This window comes from Triturus cristatus, chromosome 6 (genome assembly GCF_964204655.1).
Source record: "Triturus cristatus chromosome 6, aTriCri1.1, whole genome shotgun sequence".
NCBI classification, from domain to species: domain Eukaryota; kingdom Metazoa; phylum Chordata; class Amphibia; order Caudata; family Salamandridae; genus Triturus; species Triturus cristatus.
Window position 1 is genome coordinate 216,888,802 of NC_140589.1, and position 18,105 is coordinate 216,906,906.

Below are 18,105 nucleotides of genomic sequence, written 5' to 3' on the forward strand. Positions count from 1 at the left end.
AAATTTGCAAGCAAAGAGCTAGCTCAAAGCCCACCATAAGCATACATTATGCATTGGAAACAAAAGGTCTGCAATAATTAGCAACAGCTGTCTGTAACCGAGACATAATACATGGAGTTAGTACTTGGCCCTCATACTATACCGCATGTTAGCAGAGCAGTTAAAACTGTGGGACCTTTACTTACTGCCACCTTGGACCATGAGCCTAAAATGATTCTAGAAAACATAAACTTGATTTAGAGTTTGGTGGCTAGAGTTTAATTTGTGGACTGCTAATGCACTGCGATGCAGAATTCTTTAAATAGGTACTCCTCCACCTCCTTACTGAATTAGAGCAGAACTGGGATTTTCTTAATGGATACAGGGATGTTGTTGCATATCTGGTTGCATAGATGAAAAAGTCCTGCTGCCTTGTCTTTATCTTCTCTACAATTCTTAGTATGCAGTCTGATTGTGTCCTGGCTGCGGATGTGCCGAGAAACACCAAAAAGTATGTAATTGCTCTGTTCAAACATTTTATGCTTGTCTGGTGGTCAGAGTAGCACTATTGAAGAGGTCATTAGTCTTGATGTATGATTTTTGTCTATTGTCTTGACCCAATATTTATTTATTGCTATTCTGATGGAGAGAGGGCGGAGTATGTATACATTGCCGCTTCCTTCATAGTGTGGCACTGTCCCGGTGGAAGGAAGTGAACACCTGACCCAACTGGTGCACTGTAGAATACTCCTTCCAAAAAGAGAGAAACCTCACCGCCCTTATTGGGATAAATGCTGGAGCAACTGTTTCAAGCAGAGAACATTTGTTTAGAGTTCTTTTTGTAAGAGTCACACAGCTGTTCTGTAAATGAAGGCCCAGATTCTCGAAGGTGTCACACAACAAAGTGCAGCCAAAAATGCTACGCTGCGTTGCGTGACGGGGGGAGAGCAGAAGAACACCAGATTCAGAGATATGGCCCTCTCCTCCCCTCTCCCTTGCGCCGGCACTGATTTCAGCCGCTGTGCGCCAGGCACATACCTTAGCGCCATAGCAATAATGTGCTTGCCTGAGTCTACCATAGGTTTTGTACAGGAAGGGTACCTTTCCTGTACAAAATACTATGGCCTTGTCCTACTTTGTATGTGTGCTGTGTAGTGCAGCACACATGCAAAGTCAGAAAAGAAAAGAGAAATTAAACATTTATCCTTTTAACGCCTGCTTTTCAGCGGCATACATTTTTGGTGCTAAACCCCGTCTACTAATGTGAGTAGGTTTTAGCATCAAACAGCATGGGTGGTTGCATAGGAACACCCATGTACCACCCATGTAATGCCCCCTTGAGGCAAAGTAATGCAAAGCAGCGTTTTACGCTGCTTTGCGTTACTTTTGGGTACTCTCCAGCGCAAGACAAGTTTTGCACTGGAAAGTGGATCAGGAAAAATCAATTTTGGGCTGGTTAGCGTCACTTTTGTGACGCTAACCGAGCTCAAAATGAATGAGAATCTCCCTCCAAGTGTTTGTCTCAAGCCTTTCACATTTAGAAAGCAACTGAAGCGAACGACACAAATATGGTTACCTTCATTCATTGTGGTAGCCAACCAACCAGCTCGGAAAATGTAAGCTTCCCTCCCTTAAAATTGGAAAGCAAGAAAAAGCCCCCACCTCCCATCAAAAAAGGATGGAGGCTAATCAGAAAAAGTAATTCTGTTCCCTCAGGGAAGGAGATGTGGTCCGTCGGCTAGACTGCCGACTTTGGTGCTGGAAACCAGGGTTCGAGCCTCGAGGTCGCGTCCACATCCTGTAAATCACTTAACCTCCCCGTGCCTAAATGTGTAATTGTAAATACGGTGCTCATGTAAAGCGCTCCAATACCTTCGGGTCGAGTTCGCGCTATATAAATATGCAACAAAAAAAACCAACATAACGTCCCTTGCAGACGAAGATGAGGTGCATTCTTTGCTATGTGCATATGTTACATGGATAATATGCAGTAAATAAACCACACAGCCATGTTCCTCTATCTGTCACCGCAAAACAGTGCATGCCTGACAAACACATAAGTAGTAGGTAGGGATGCCAAACATCACCATGCAAAATCCTGGCCTTAAAAGTGACAGGTCTGGCCGCAAACTTCTGGCATTAAATTTGACAGGTCTAGTCTTAAATTTGACAAGTCTGGCAGGAAACTCCTGGCATTAAATTAGACAGGGCTGGCCGCAAACTGCTGGCCTTAAAAACTCTGGTTTTAAAAGGGGTGACATGTAGGGCTAGTCCTAAAAGTGGCATGTCTGGCTGCAAAACATGGATAGTTGTGTATATGTTTAAAACTGCGCAGAAAAGTGCGTGCATGTAGGAGGGAAATGTCTGGGCCTGTTTTAAAACTGGGGGGTTGCAGACAGCTGGTGGGTGAACAGCTGCGGAGCAGGCCTGAGACCCAGGGTCTGGGAAGGCTCGGGCCTGTATGTGTCAGGGTTGTAAAGGGGTAACAGGTGTGGGCTGGGGGAGGACGAGTGAAAAAAACCAGCCCCGATCCCCAGACATCCTGAAACAGGGTGGGCAGCTGGCAGGGTGTAATTCCCACATACCAAAGCTCAGGGCCGCAAAAGTGACGGGCCTAGTCTTAAATGTGGCAGCTCTGGCCTTAAATTTGACATGTCTGGCAGGAAAAACTTCTGGCCTTAAATTTGACAGGGGTCGGGGGATGGAGATTGATCCTGAGTCCTGGAGCCCTCCTCCCCAGCAGAAGGGCCAAACAACTTTAACACATGAGGACCCTTATAAAAGTGTCAAGAAGTTGTAGAGAGTTATGCAAGGGTCACCCATGCAACGGTGTCTAACCCTAATGTACCAGATGTCAAAATAATAAAAGTGTTGTACTGTTTATACTGTACAAAGATAGAAAAGGGTCCCACCCCAAAGACCACCATGATATTGTTCTAAACCCCCCAACAAGCCATAAAGGGATGTGGGGGCTTCAAATTAGCATGCCGGCACAAATATAAAAAGGCCCCTTAAGGATTCCTGCTCCAAACACACATCCAAAAACCCCGGGGGAGCGACCTGCCTGGATTGTATTGCTGGACCTTAAGGATTCCTGACACAGCAGCCATTCAAAAACCCTTGGGGGAGCAACTTGCCTGGATTGTTCTGCTGCAGAGAGACACCCCAGGAACTTACAGCAAGAATGGACCTGAGCCACTTATCCCAGATTGACGCCGCCTGCTACACTTTGCTGGAGGTAAATAAGGGATGAACCCATGGGCATGTTTAGGGGTTATTTAAAGTATTAGGGACACTGCATCTAAGTGAGCATAGACACATTTTAAATGGGGCGCAGGGCATTTGTAGTATTGTACCCTAGAGGTTTTAATTAAGCTTTAAGGCATTATGATCTGCTGGCCACTGCGAATAATGTTGGCATTAAATTTTTTTAAAATGTGCAAAATACAATGTAAATGTTTTTAAAGTGTGCAAAGGAGGGCCTGGTTGTGGTGCAGAGGTTGTAGGTTTAAGATTATACATTTTGGTTGTGGCGCAAGGGTTGTAGGCTTAAGATTATACATTTTATAGAAACATTTTAACATGCCGCATGATGTTAGAGCAGGGGTCTCCAACCGGTCGATCGCGAGCTACCGATAGCTCGCCGAGACCCTGTGAGTAGCTCGTGACACTTGCTGCTCAATTTAGTATCCCTGTAGTGTTGTTTTTAGGCTTTTTTCAGGCTGCGTTGCCTGCCCTCACCCAAACCAGCAGCTCTGATTGGCTTTGAGCTTAGCTAGGGCGGGTTGGGCCAAAGAGGATGACGTTCCTCTTCTACGTGGAGAGCAGCGTCACTCTGGAGTGGACTATGCGCCCCCTGCCTTTCCTTCACTGGCACCGCGCTGTGCATTGTTTGAGTCACGAGCGCGAAAGGTGCTAGTTCGGAGCTGAAGCAGGCATAGCAGGGCAGACCAGCTGGTTTCCAGGTCGCGCAAGCGGCATAGAACTGCCGGGACCCCCGCCATCTGCTGATTTCAGCAGTACAGCATGTCACCTTATATTGCATCGGAGCAGCAGGCAAGCCGTGAGAGCACACCCTGGAGCCTGGACCCACAACACTTAAGCCGGTAAGAGTAGAGAAATGTTTAAGGCAATGGTGGAGTTTGTGGGTTTGAGTATTTTGGGATATGGGGCGATTTAGGAATAGATGGAATAGTGCAAGGAGGTGGAGGAATTTGGTCAGAAAGGGACACTGGAGTGGCGTTTGGAACAGTTCAAGTGTTGGGCTGGTGTCATGTAGTTGAAGAGGGTTAGGGTAGTACTAGGGCAGAAGGAGGAATTGAGGCAGATTTGCTGGAAGCGCTGGTGTCTATTAAACCACTAGTTGAGATAGGACCTCTCTATGTGGCAGACAAGGCAGAGTGCATGTCTTCGAGGATATTAATGACTTGAGGCAGTTGCCGACTGATGCCTTGGATGGCATAATAAAACAATGTGTCTGCCCCACTGGGAGGTTCCTAAGGCCCTCCAGTGTTTCTGGGATGAGAGCAATAGAGAGATGCCTGGGATAAAGGAGAAACCAGTCCATTTGTTTACCTAGTGCTGGCTTGGTACTGGGGACAGGATTGAAGGTAATGCTGGTGATAGTGATGGCCACATGAGAAGAGGTAGTGGCCTTTGAAGTTTCATCTGCCACCACTAGGGACCAGCCAGAATTGGAGGCTTCAGAACCAAAGGGTGAAGTGCCCTCTTGGCCAGCTCCCTCATCTTGAGTGCTACTAAGTGCTTTAGTGTCGGTGGCCTCACATTCTGGCTCCCAGTGAGCCTCCTGATGATCCCTTGAATTGTGGCTCTACCTCGCTTGCTCCGGCGAAAGCCTAAAAGAGACATATGCACAGGGCAGAGTGAATTCATATCTTGTTGATGGCACCTCGTTGAGTCCTGTGACAGCTCATTCATTGTGCGCAATAAGTGCTGGTGCAGGTGGTGCACGTTGTACTGAACAACAGGATCACCTGCCTTTTCAGCCTGTCACCTTTATATTTGATCGGAGAAGCATGTAAGATGGTATCTACAGTGGGTTATATCACAGTGTTGACATAATTGGGTAAAAACTGAAGTTTTTAAACAAATTTTTCCTCACCTATAATGCCCTGACAACACTGCCATGAGCCAGAAAAGTCTGTTTGTAATATGCACTTTGTATATGGCCACAATTGTTAAATGTGCGACATTATGCACAGGGCAGAGTGAATTCATATCTTGTTGATGGCACCTCGTTGAGTCCTGTGACAGCTCATTCATTGTGCGCAATAAGTGCTGGTGCAGGTGGTGCAAGTTGTACTGAACAACAGGATCACCTGCCTTTTCAGCCTGTCACCTTTATATTTGATCGGAGAAGCATGTAAGATGGTATCTACAGTGGGTTATATCACAGTGTTGACATAATTGGGTAAAAACTGAAGTTTTTAAACAAATTTTTCCTCACCTATAATGCCCTGACAACACTGCCATGAGCCAGAAAAGTCTGTTTGTAATATGCACTTTGTATATGGCCACAATTGTTAAATGTGCGACATTATGCACAGGGCAGAGTGAATTCATATCTTGTTGATGGCACCTCGTTGAGTCCTGTGACAGCTCATTCATTGTGCGCAATAAGTGCTGGTGCAGGTGGTGCAAGTTGTACTGAACAACAGGATCACCTGCCTTTTCAGCCTGTCACCTTTATATTTGATCGGAGAAGCATGTAAGATGGTATCTACAGTGGGTTATATCACAGTGTTGACATAATTGGGTAAAAACTGAAGTTTTTAAACACATTTTTCCTCACCTATAATGCCCTGACAACACTGCCATGAGCCAGAAAAGTCTGTTTGTAATATGCACTTTGTATATGGCCACAATTGTTAAATGTGCGACATTATTGACCATTAAAGCCATATATACATGATGGGGCTGACGCCATTTGATAGGACTGCACTCAAGAGGTCAGTGGGGTGGGAATGTCCTACAGGTGAGCCAGGCCATACCAGCAGGGCTGGCCTGACAGATCAGTGCATTGGTTGTTTTTTGGGCTGTTTGTGGGCCGATTCTTTTGGCTGGTGTGCTGTGCCAATGCTTGTCTGTAGTTTTTTGGCTATTGTGGGCTGATTTCATTGGCTGGTGGGTTGGTTTTTATTGTTAATTTTTCTGATATTGCCAAACATTGCGTGCTGCAAGCACAAATAGCTAGTCTTCCATACCTTGAAAAACACCTCCTATACGAAATGTCTTTACATTACAGTTTAAATCCTAATTTGCAAATGTGGCCCACTTTTTAGCTATTAGATTTGGCGTTGGAGGGTCTCTTGGAAAAATGCGCGACTTGCTTGGGGTTTAGTAGCTCACGACAATTTTCACGGACCAGAAGTAGCTCTCACTACACAAAAGGTTGGAGACCCCTGTGTTAGAGGTTATGAGGCGTTTGTATTGTAAGTTTACCAGAGGGCCTCTAAATAAAATACAGGGTGTACAAATTCAATATAAATAATAAAATTTGGTACTCACCACTCCTGTTTATCCTGACGGTGAACTGGCGCAGTGCTGGCATTAAAGTTTTCAGCTTTAAAAATAAAAGCAGCAACAAAAAAAAGTCCATGGGTCCTCAGGAGTCCATGCTGGTATGGGGTTAGCTGTCCTTGTTTTAAAAATTGTAAATCCCCAGAGCCTGCATGTTGCAGGGGCTGGTCTGGGGGCTCAGGAGGTTGTTCTGGCCTGGCCCATGAGTGTACTTGTTTTTACTTTTAAAAAATAGCCACAAACCCTCTTGCGGCTGCTCGAGAGTCTTGTGCCTGGCTCCCTGGGGGTCCGTGTGGCCCTGGCATCCGTTTGCCGCTCCTTTTTTTTTTAAATCCCAAATGCCCCCGGGCCCGCTTCAGCGTGGCGCTGCTCGGGGGTTGCTGCAGGCTCCGATGGTCCGTGGGGGCTGAGAGGCCTCGCGGCCGATTGCCGCTCTTTTATTCTGTTTAAAAAAATGCCCCCGAGCCCGCTTGAGCGTGGCGCTGCTCGGGGGGGTCTTGTGCCTGGTTCCGGGATCGCTGGCTGCATTGCAGCCGATTGCCGCTCTTTTTGTTTTTTAAATGTCCCCCGAACCCGCTTGAGCGTGGCGCTGCTCGGGGGCTTGCTGGAGGCTCCGGGGGTCTGAGATGCCGCGCGGCCGTATGCCGCTCTTTTTTTAAGCCAAAATGCCCCCCGAGCCCGCTTCAGCATGGCGCTGCTCGGGGGCTTGCTGCTGATTCTAGGGTTCGTGGGGTCTGATATGCCTTGCGGCCGTATGCCGCTCTTTTTTTTTTTGTATTCTAAAATCCCGAAGACCCCCGAGCCTGCTTTAGCTTGGCGCTGTTCGGGGGTCTTTTGCCTGGTTCCGGGGGTCGCGCTGGGCCTGGGGGCTCCTGATACTCCACGTGGCTGCAGGCGTCCTTCCTGCTTCTCCTCCGGGGCTGCTGTGCAAGGCTCTGCCCCGTCAGTGACTGTATGGTGACATCACTGACGGGGCGGGGTCTTGCACAGCAGCCCCGGAGGCGAAGCAGGCCTCGAGAGAGAGAGCGCGTGTGTGTGTGTGTGTGTGCGTGCGTGCGTGCGTGTGTGTGTGTGTGTGTGTGTGCGTGTGCGTGTGTTAGCCTAGGTTGGCGGAGCGCTTCACAATAGGAGCAGTAATGATGCATAAGGAGCAAAAATACAAGTGAGCATGTTACAAAATCAAACGGTGCGTTACACGCGACAGTAGTGACAACTGTGCAAGGTTCAAGGGCAGACAAAATACAAGATGTAGCAAACGTGACGTTACATGAGGCAATAGTGAAAATTGTGCAAGTATCAAGAGCAAACAAAATACAAGAGATAGCAACCGTGTGTGTGTGTGTGTGTGTGTGTGTGTGTGTGCGCGCGCAAGTCAGCATGTTGCAAAGGTTACGTTACACGCGCCAATAGTGACAACTGTGCAAGTATCAGGGGGAAACAAAATACAAGAGACAGCAAACGATACGTTACAAAAGCATACAAAGTACCCGTAGATGTAAAAAATTGCAATAAATGGCACACTCAAAACACTAAAACAAACGTTACGTTACAGGTGACAGTGGTGGCCGATGCATGCTAAGTTTAGACCCAATGCATGCGTTATTAAAACACAGGCTTCTTCGCTACACAGACAACCATTTTCTTTTTGAATATATGTTTTAGTGCACCACAGGTAGCGTTTTTATGGTTTTTATAATTGTGGGGTGTGGCATCCTCCTAACAGTTTTTTTTTTTTAAATGCGTACAATTTTTTGAAATAGCAATACCGTGTTTAAGAAAAGCCGTGTTTTAAAACAGTTGCTTTTTATTTAATCCAGATACAAGACCATGCAAAAACAGACGTTATATACGTGCCCCAGACGCAGGACACCCCTAACATAACTATCAACGCCGGAGAATTGCCCGACCCGCAGACAGGTACATATATTTAGAGTGGTGTAGTTCGACGTAGTTTTGTACACAAGTCTCTCAGAAGTTCTGTTTTTTTTTTTCTAATGAGGTTCTCATGTATGTATGATTTTACAGCTTGTGATCCTGACCTACAACAAGTTCTTGAAGATCTTATGGTGTACTTCGAGGCTCAAGGAGCTATGAGCAATGTTCAAAACACTACCGTTCCTACATGTAAATAATTTTTTTTTTTTAAAAGTCAGCCGTTATTTAAACTGTCTAAGACGTTGGGAGCTGGGGCGGCAATAGGTCTGACCCGGGGGGTGTATAGGGTACCTCCGTAGAAAGATGTCTAAGGTCTGGTATTATTTTTCTTTACAGGGGCCCCAGTGTTATGCACGGACGTCGTCGAGGTACAAGAGACGGCGCAATGTTCGAAAGAAAGACCTTTGAAGAGGAAGGCTTTAACATGTAAAGGGGGACCGACACCAAAGAAAGGAGCTGCAAAAAGACCTCAAGCAGGTGTGTTTTGCACAAAAGGGTGTGAGAAGTACTAGCGGTGTTACAGACTCTCAGCCAGAGGGTCTAGCGACTTGTAGCAACGCCTGTATAAAAAAGATGGGTGTGTAGAAAATTAGGATGGTGGTGCTTGTACATGGGGCTTTAGGTTTTCTCTAATATATGTGTTTTCTCTTTATATTCTAGAAGCGGCTCAGAAACCTGCTGAAGCGAGGGCGGCCCAGCCACTAAGTGATATAACAGCAGCCTGCCAGAACATCAGATCCGCCGCAAAAGGCGTGAGTAGGTGTGTACGCCAGGAGAAACTCTCTACATACTACACCCCTTCCAACACGAACAATCCTGTAGAAAAATCTCTTATGCCTAAGGGTGGGGCCAGAACTGTAGGTGTATTTACAAATCCTGATAACATAGGGTAGGGTTTGTGTAGAACAGGTACAGCTGGTCCGAGCCCTCTCAGGGTATCAGAAGTAAAAGGGGTCTCAAGCGTGGCAGCCCTTAAGAAGAAACATCGGGACTCAGAGAACCGTCCCTACCCTTTAAAACGTGCGAAGGCCCCCCTTGTATTCACAGAGCCCCAAACCGAACCCTTAAACCTCAAGAAGAAGAAGGAGCAGGGACCCCCAGAGGTCCAGGTAGGACCCTCAAGCCCTGAGAAGAACCCTAGGAGTCCTGACCAACAATCAAAACCCTTAGACCTATCCGTAAAAAAAGCTGCTAACCCCTGAATGATGTCTATACCCCCCTGAGCCCCAAGGAGGTGGTAGTTGTACCGCCTGTTGTAGAAGTTGTACCGCCTGCTGTAGAAGAGCTGGCGCCGCCGCAGACCCCTAAAACAACGCGCCTTTCAAGAAAACATCTTAAGCCTGGGGTCCCGAAGCTACAGATAGCGCCGTCCATGAACACCCCTATTACACCGCAGGATCCGGTCCGTGTCCTGAAACCCCAGAATGGTGCAAATAAACTAACTGTTCGTGTAGAGGTGCACGCCCCGGCTCAGACCCCAAGGCAGACTATAAGCGTTCAGGACCATCCTAGGGGCTCCAAATCTGATAATACACAATTAGGAGGGCTTTATAACGGGAACACCGCAGGTCTCAAGGCCTTGGGGGCCAGGGTAGACCGCGACGGTGGAACCACAGAAGCGGTGCACAAGGAGGCTTTGAACAACGGGGGGTTACAGAACCCTGGGAACCATGCACCGCACCATAACACAGACATTTCTGCTAGCCCCCATGATTGCGACGACAACAGCCCCACACAATCCTCATACCCCGGGTCCCCTATTACCCCTCCGGGAGCATACGACCCTACCAGCCCCGCGTCTAGCGTAAGCCCTGCAATGCCCACAGCAATATTTGGGGGTAACAACGGGGGCAGCAACGTTCTCAAGGCACTGGGGGACATGGCGGACAGCGCCGGTAGAACCACAGAAGCGGGGCATAAGGAGGCTTCGGACAACGGGGGTTTACAGAGCCCTGGGAACCAGACACCACACCATAACCCAGACATTTCTGCGAGCCCCCCTGATTACTACGATGACAGCCCCCCACAATCCTCATACCCTTGGCCCCCTATGACCCCTCCTGGAGCATACGACCCTACCAACCCCTCGTCTAGCGTAAGCCCCACAATGCCCATAGCAATATCTGGGGATAACAATACCGCCTTGGACCCGGCGTCATTACCGTTTATTGCCCGACCCTTTGGTACTTTTTCGCTCATGGACACACCATGGCGTTCGCAATGGGTACCTGTTTCTAAAACACTACAGGCACAGGCTTTAAAGAAAGGGGCTAAGGCTGTTAGCAGTAAAGAGGGTCCTGAGGAGTTACAGCCATTTATAAGACCTCGCAAGGCGGTCCCCCCTAATCAGCCACAAGACGCTCCTATAAACATACACACGGTCTTGGGGGCGCATGTAAAAGAGATGCAGATGGCGGTTAGAAAACTAAAACGCCAGGCGAACGCCGCTAAATTAAAATTGGGGTTGGGGGCTACCAATAACTTTTACAAGAGCGCGGCCCAACAGAAGGTCGTGCAAAGGGTTGATATCTGTAAAAAAGTGATCATCCAGACATGTCAGGCGGTTGTGGCAGACATATGGGGTATAAGGGCGTGACTATGGCAGAGCCAAACCCTAAAGAGTCCCAGGGTCTGTGGTGCTCATAAGAGTCCCCCGAAATCCAAGTATAACCGTCAGGTACAGAGGTTACTGACAAAGTCCTTACGCTACATACAACTGTTGAAACCCCTGCCACCGGTCTCCCTAGACCCCCTCAAACAAGACAGCCCTGTTTCCCTAGAACCCTTCAAACAAGGTACCATAGTTTCAAGACCCCCACCTGAAACACGGCCTGAAATACTTAACGCTCGACCCCCTACCCCCTTCAAACGTCCGACGAGCCATCTGGCCAGACATTTGAAGGGGGATGGAGGTGGAGCGTTAAAACTCCAAACCTCTGGACATTCAGAAGAACCGCGTGTTGGATCTGTAGCGGATGCCTCCATGAACAAGACGTACACCGCCACAAACCACCCTGTTCAGATAGGCTGCGGCCTGGATCCTAGAAAAGCATGGGCCCGTAAAAAAAAAAAAAAAGTGGGTTAATAGTGCAAGGCAGCGTAGGCTTTTAATACGTAAGCTGAAGAAGGCTAGAATATGCGCTCCCCGGCGGTTTACAAGGACCCCCGAGACAGGGCACGACCTGAACCCCCAAAATAACACACCAGAGAACAACGGCTTAAGTCACACTCCTAATGCTGAGGGTTCAGAGCCCTTGTTTTTAGAGAGTGTTAGAAGTTACAGGCGTCCTGTAGAGAGGTTTAACGCCGTAGAACACTATGAGGAGTTTAGATTTGTTAACCTACACCATATAACATCATCCGATCATGGGGTTCTTGCTATACATCAGGCCGTGCAGGAGCTCATAGAAAGGTTGTTACACAATGTGGGTCCTAATGACTTTTTCCAACTCCGCTTCCAGGGGCAGGGTTTTGACCGTCCTTTGTTCACAAGGAGGAAGGCCCGAGATGTGTTTGACGCTGTGCAATTTTTAGAAAACCTCTCCAGGCTATTACAGAGTAAGACGGAGCTAGTCGCCTATGGCACTTTTAGAGTCATAGCCCTCATTGTACGGGGGCGTGAGGGTGGTGTTTCCAGACCTTTAAAGAGCATACTATACAGTCAGCTAATTGGTAAGAAGCACCGGTGGCTGCTCAACTTTAACAACCCAGCCTCCAATACCTGTCTGGCGGCCAGCATCGTGGGGCTGCTGATGGATCGTAAGACCCCTGACGCTGTCATTCTGTCTAGAGCGGCTGAAGCCCATGAGGTTCTTGAAATACCTCCTGACCGCCTGGTCGGCTTTGGTGACATAGGTCTTTTTGAGGACTATTTTGCAGTGACGGTGAAAGTTCTTTATCACAACGGTTCCTGGCAGTACTTTACAACGGGGGAACGTCTGAGAAACAAGACCGTATATGTCCTTCATAACGAAAATCATTTTCACGGAATCTTGAACCTTAAAGGTTTTCTGGGGGTTAAGTATGTGTGCTCCCATTGTGATCATATATACAACAATAGAACATATCACCAGTGTGAAATGCATTGTAAGATGTGTCAGAGGGACGGATGTATAGAAGACGCTACCTTGAAGGTGCGGTGCGGCACGTGTAGGATGTTTTGTCGCTCGCAAGACTGCTTGAGCATACACAAGAAATCTTTTAACTGTATCCCTAAAAAGGATTGCCTCGAGTGTGGTCGGTATGTGGCAACGGATCACAAGTGCAAAGGCATGATATGCCCCAGGTGCCATGTGTCTTTCACGGTCGGCACCAACCATCAGTGTTACATGGTTAATGGGCTCCCCCAAACCAAGACCGAAAACTATATAGTGTTTGATATAGAGTGCACCCAAGAGACGGGGGTACACCAGCCTAACTATATTTACGCCCACCACCTAACTTCCGACGCTAGCTGGGAGTTTGAAGGCAGAACGTGCGTTGGTGATTTCCTCAGCACTTTCATTCAAACCAAATTCCAAGGGTATACCATGCTCGCCCACAATTCGAAAGCCTACGACTCCTTCTTTATTCTGCAAAACATGATTCGTGAAAAGATCCAAGTTGAACTCATAACCCAGGGTTCTAAACTGATGCTGATGACGGTATGCTCTTTACAAATACGGTTCATAGACACCCTGAATTTCCTACCCATGAAATTGAGCAAGCTGCCTAAGGCCTTTGGGTTCCCAGGATGTAAAGGTTATTTTCCACACTTTTTTAACACCTGGGCTAACCAGAATTATGTGGGACCCATGCCGCCTCCTGACAGCTACGGGGTTGAATACATGATGCCTGATGAGAAAGAGAGCTTTCTACAATGGTACTCTGAAAACCGTGAAAAGGAGTTTCATTTTCAAACAGAGTTGAAAGCTTATTGTCAGGCTGATGTAATGATCCTACGGCAAGCTTGTAACCTCTTCAGAGATGCTGTGGTGTCTATGACTAAAACAGGCAAGGTCTTGAAATCCAAGACAACGCCTAAGAAAGTCAAGGCCTTGAAATCCAAGACCCTAACTAAAAAGGGGCTGGCCGTGAAATCCAAAACCCCTAAAAGGCAAGAAGCGGCCGAATACATAGACCCGTTTCAAAACGTCACTCTGGCCTCCATGTGTATGTTCATCTACAAGCACATGTTTTTGATGCCCGAAACTATCGCTCTAGTACCGCCAGACCTCTATAACGGTAAACAGAAACGTTATTCTACCCCATCCATCCAATGGCTCATGCACGTCTCTGAGAAGGAAGACATACAAATTCAGCATGCCTTACAGGGTGGTGAATACTGCCTGGGCCCCTATCACCTGGACGGGTACTCTGTAATTAAGGGTGTGCCGACGGCCTTTGAATTCAACGGCTGTTTTTACCACGGCTGCCCCAAGTGTTACAAACCCCACGAGTATAACAAAATGCTGGGTGCCACATTTGAACACTTATACAGACGTACTCTCACAAAGGCCCAGTATGTTGAAAAGCGGGGTTTTGCTATGAGAGTTCTTTGGGAGCACGAGTGGTTAGACATGTTAAAAACAGACACTGACCTCTGCTCTTTTCTTAACACTTGTAATTTACCCAAACCTCTGGAGCCCCGCGATGCCTTATTCGGGGGTCGTACAAATGCCATACAGCTGTACAAGGCCGCTGGTGAGGGTGAGAAAATACACTACTATGATTTCACCAGTCTGTACCCTTTTGTGAACAAAACAAAGTTGTACCCCGTGGGTCACCCCACAATCATCTAAAGAGATTTTAAGCCCCTAACGGAATACTTTGGGCTGGTCAAATGTGAAATCTATCCTCCTAAGCAGCTTTACTTTCCTGTGTTACCATGCCGAGTCGATGGTAAGCTGCTGTTCCCCCTCTGTCGAACATGTGCGATGTTTAAAGAGGTTGGTGTTTGCAGCCACACCGAAGAACAAAGGATGCTCACAGGCACTTGGTGTAGCATCGAGGTACAGGCTGCCGTAGAGAAAGGGTACAGGCTCGGCAGAGTACACGAAGTGTGGCATTTTAAGGACACTACAACACAACTCTTTGCACCCTACATTGATTTGTTTCTCAGAGACAAGCAGGAAGCCTCAGGGTATCCAGAATGGTGTACTAGTCAGGATGCAAAACAGAAATACATCGCTGACTACTACGCTCACGAGGGTATCCGTCTACGACCCCATCTGATAGAGGTCAACCCTGCACGTCGCCAGCTAGCCAAACTCTGTCTAAACTCCTTGTGGGGGAAATTTGCACAGCGCACAAACCTGTCAAATACTACCTTAATAACAGATCCTGATGAACTGTTCAAGTACCTGTTTGCTCCATGCTACGAAGTGTCCAGCTGTGAGTTTATCGATGACGATACCGCTGCTGTGTGTTGGAAATACACCCAAGAGTACCCCACAACGTGTAACAACATAAACATTTTCATAGCCTGCTTCACGACAGCCCACGCGCGTCTAGAGCTTTACGGGGTTATGGATAAGCTCCAGGAGCGCTGCTTGTATCATGATACAGACTCTGTGATTTTTGTGAGCAAACCGGGGGATGAAGACCCACCTCTAGGGGATTATCTGGGTAATCTGACCAGCGAGCTAGATAAGGATGAGTATATATTGGAATATACGTCCTCGGGACCTAAGACATACAGTTACCGCACAAACAAGAACAAAGTGTGTATGAAGGTCAAAGGGATAACATTAAATGTCAGCAACACCCTAAAAATCAATTTTGATAGTTTGAAGAATCTGGTGCATGAATACGCTACCGCAGCCGATTCTGACAATGCTAAAACCATAGTCGTGAACCAGCCCTGCATAGTCAGATCCAAAAAGAAGTGGGAAATTACAACCCAGCCCCTACATAAAACATTGCGAGTTGTTTTTGATAAAAGGGTCCTGACTGCTGACTATAAAACTCTGCCTTATGGTTATTAGGCCCATTAGAGAACCAACCTCCAGATCATGGACACCAGGCTGCAACACCCGTTCTCCTGCGTGCTAGCAGGACCCTCAAACTGCGGTAAAAGCTACTTTATAAAAAAGCTCCTAGAAAATGCAGGCTCTGTTTTATCACAAACCCCTAACAACATTGTGTGGCTTTATTCATGCTGGCAGCCTCTTTATACAGACTTAGCTCGGAGGTTCCCCCATATCAAATTTATAGAGGGCATACCGGATAACCTCAACGATGACGAGCTACTGCCCCCTACCCTTGTAAATATGATAATTGTCGATGACCTTATGCGTGAAGGTGGTGATCATCCGGAGTTAGAGAGAGCTTTTACTCAATATTCACATCATCGCAATCTAAGCATCTGCTACATTGTGCAGAACTTGTTTTACAAGGGAAAGAACAGTCGGTCTGTAGCTCTCAACGCTTCATACCTTGTTTTATTTAAAAACCCCCGTGACAAACAACAAATATCCGTCATAGCTAAGCAGATGTACCCCGGCAACACACACTTCTTCATGGAGGCCTTTAACGACGCTACATCAAAACACCACGGGTACCTGCTGGTAGACTTAAAAAATGAAACTCTAGAAGACTATAGACTGAGGGCTGATATTTTTCCCCCCGACCTCCCTGTAGTTTACACCCCAATGCCCAAGACCCGACCCTATAAAAAGCCGCGCTGATGCCTTTTAGAGCCATTTACAGACCCTCCCTTATAACACAAGGTGTTGACCATGTCTGCCCGCCTACGTCGCAATCTAGCTCTCCTGAAAATGCTTGCTACAGCCAGCCCCCAACACAGAAAAGCCATCCTGGGCGCCGCTTCTGACGATTTAGTGTCTGCCATTTCAGAAATAGCCCTAAACACCCTAAAAGGCAACGTTCCTATATCAAAGCGTCAGTTGCAGGTGTTGAAGAAGAAGAGGGGTCTTATCAGGAAGCTCAGTAATAAAAGGGCATCGCTCATCACAAAGAAGAAACTGGTGAGACAGTCTGGGGGTTTTATAGGTAACTTGTTGGGCATTGCTATACCTATAATTACAAGCCTCATCACGGGCCGGTGATGGAACACGCCACAAAAATGTATCTGGTGCCTAGGCAACAAATGGAGCATATGGGGTCTTCCTCGGACAACGCCTGGGATATCCGTAGAAATGAGACTCTACGTCTGGATACTGAAATTCAAGAAATTTTGAGCAGGACCGATCTAAATCCCTACGACAAGGCTAACCTTTACACCGCCACTCTCAAAAAATTCTTAAATTCCTACACCCAGTGGAATACCGAGAAAAACAAGCTGACTCTATATACCGCAGACTCTGAACAACCAACAGCTCCAGCCAACGCCCCGCAGCCCCTGCAACCGCCTCCCGATCTTGCAACATCCTCAGATACCTTTGTTGGCGATCTCTTAAAAAATATAAGCCAGAGACACAGAGGGGCTGCGCAGATGATAATGAGTAAACTCGCAGCTTCTAAAGACCTAACCTCTTGGAATGAGCGAGGTGAATTTCTCTACAGGGGACAACCGGTTGCAGGGTCGCACATGTACGATCTAGTCAAAGGTCTCAGGCATCCCAAAATCCTGACGCCTCAAAATGCGCCTCGGGGTTGGGATCAGTTTCTGCAAGCCGCTGCTGAACTCAATATACCCTCCACACTCGTTGGGAATAATGAACACCGTCGCCTGTTGGAAAATTTGAAGGACCCCCTACTACCATCGCCTATAAGTTCTGAAGTTCGAAGGCTATCCCCGACATGGTCGACCCCTGCACCTAAGGCGCCACCGCGCAAAAAGACTGTGCCCAAACCCCTCACGTGGATTACGCCTTGATGGTTCTACAGACTTTTTGAATAATTGTGTGTATTATATGTATAAACGTTCCTGGTTTTTTCGACTTCATTGGTTTCTTCAATAAAGTATGTGAAACTGATGACCCACCTACCAACCTGTTTGTAATAAACACATGTTATAACTTTTCAAGCCGTCTCAGTCGTCTTTTAAAACATTTAAGGTGCATGTATATTGAAATACGGAGTCTGAATACATGTTTTTTTAAAATATAATGTCTTTATTTTACATGTTCAACATTAAGCATACGATTGTTATAAACCCTTACAGTTTTGACAAGCTACATATTCGGTTTTCACAGGTCTGACCGACGCCCTTGTGTTTTCTTTTACATATTTCACAACTATACTGTCATTGTTAACAAGATCCCTCGAATATAGATTTAAGAAATTTCTAAACGAAAGACCCTCTGACATTTTACTGATAAAATAAATACAGTGTTCCCCGCATGTGATGGCCATGGAATCCTGCACCCTCAGCTTGTTATACTCCACCACCGCTGCAGCTTTTTTCACAAACTTGAATATGGGCCGTGTATAGAGTCTGTGTTCAGGGAACTCTGCTGTACTGTCAAACACTGTAACCTTGTCCCTCGCTATAAACATGGCGGCCCAGTGTGTCCCACTCTTGTCATGCGGGTCTGTGTTAAAGACTAGGGTGCACGGTCTTTCTGGCCCTATTTCGCTTGGTAACCCATCGCTAGGGAAAACACCCAAAAAGTATTTCCTAGCGTATTTATGTCTGTTTAAGAAGTCACGTATCTGCACAGTATCCATTTCGCAAATGTCTTTAAAGATAGTCAAACAAAATCTGTC

General features: G+C 47.0%; 2 protein-coding genes across 3 annotated transcripts in view; one reads left to right on the forward strand and one right to left on the reverse strand.

Moving 5' to 3' along the window:
* The window catches only part of LOC146816669 (adhesion G protein-coupled receptor F5-like), a 675,219-nt gene that overhangs the window by 626,886 nt on the left and 30,228 nt on the right, over positions 1-18,105 (reverse strand). The window lies entirely within an intron of this gene.
* On the forward strand, positions 12,466-15,508 carry LOC146816670 (uncharacterized). Its single transcript, XM_085609074.1, has 2 exons — positions 12,466-13,677; positions 15,420-15,508. The coding sequence occupies exons 1-2, from the start codon at positions 12,534-12,536 to the stop codon at positions 15,506-15,508; spliced, it is 1,233 nt and encodes a 410-aa protein (XP_085465200.1). The 5' UTR covers positions 12,466-12,533.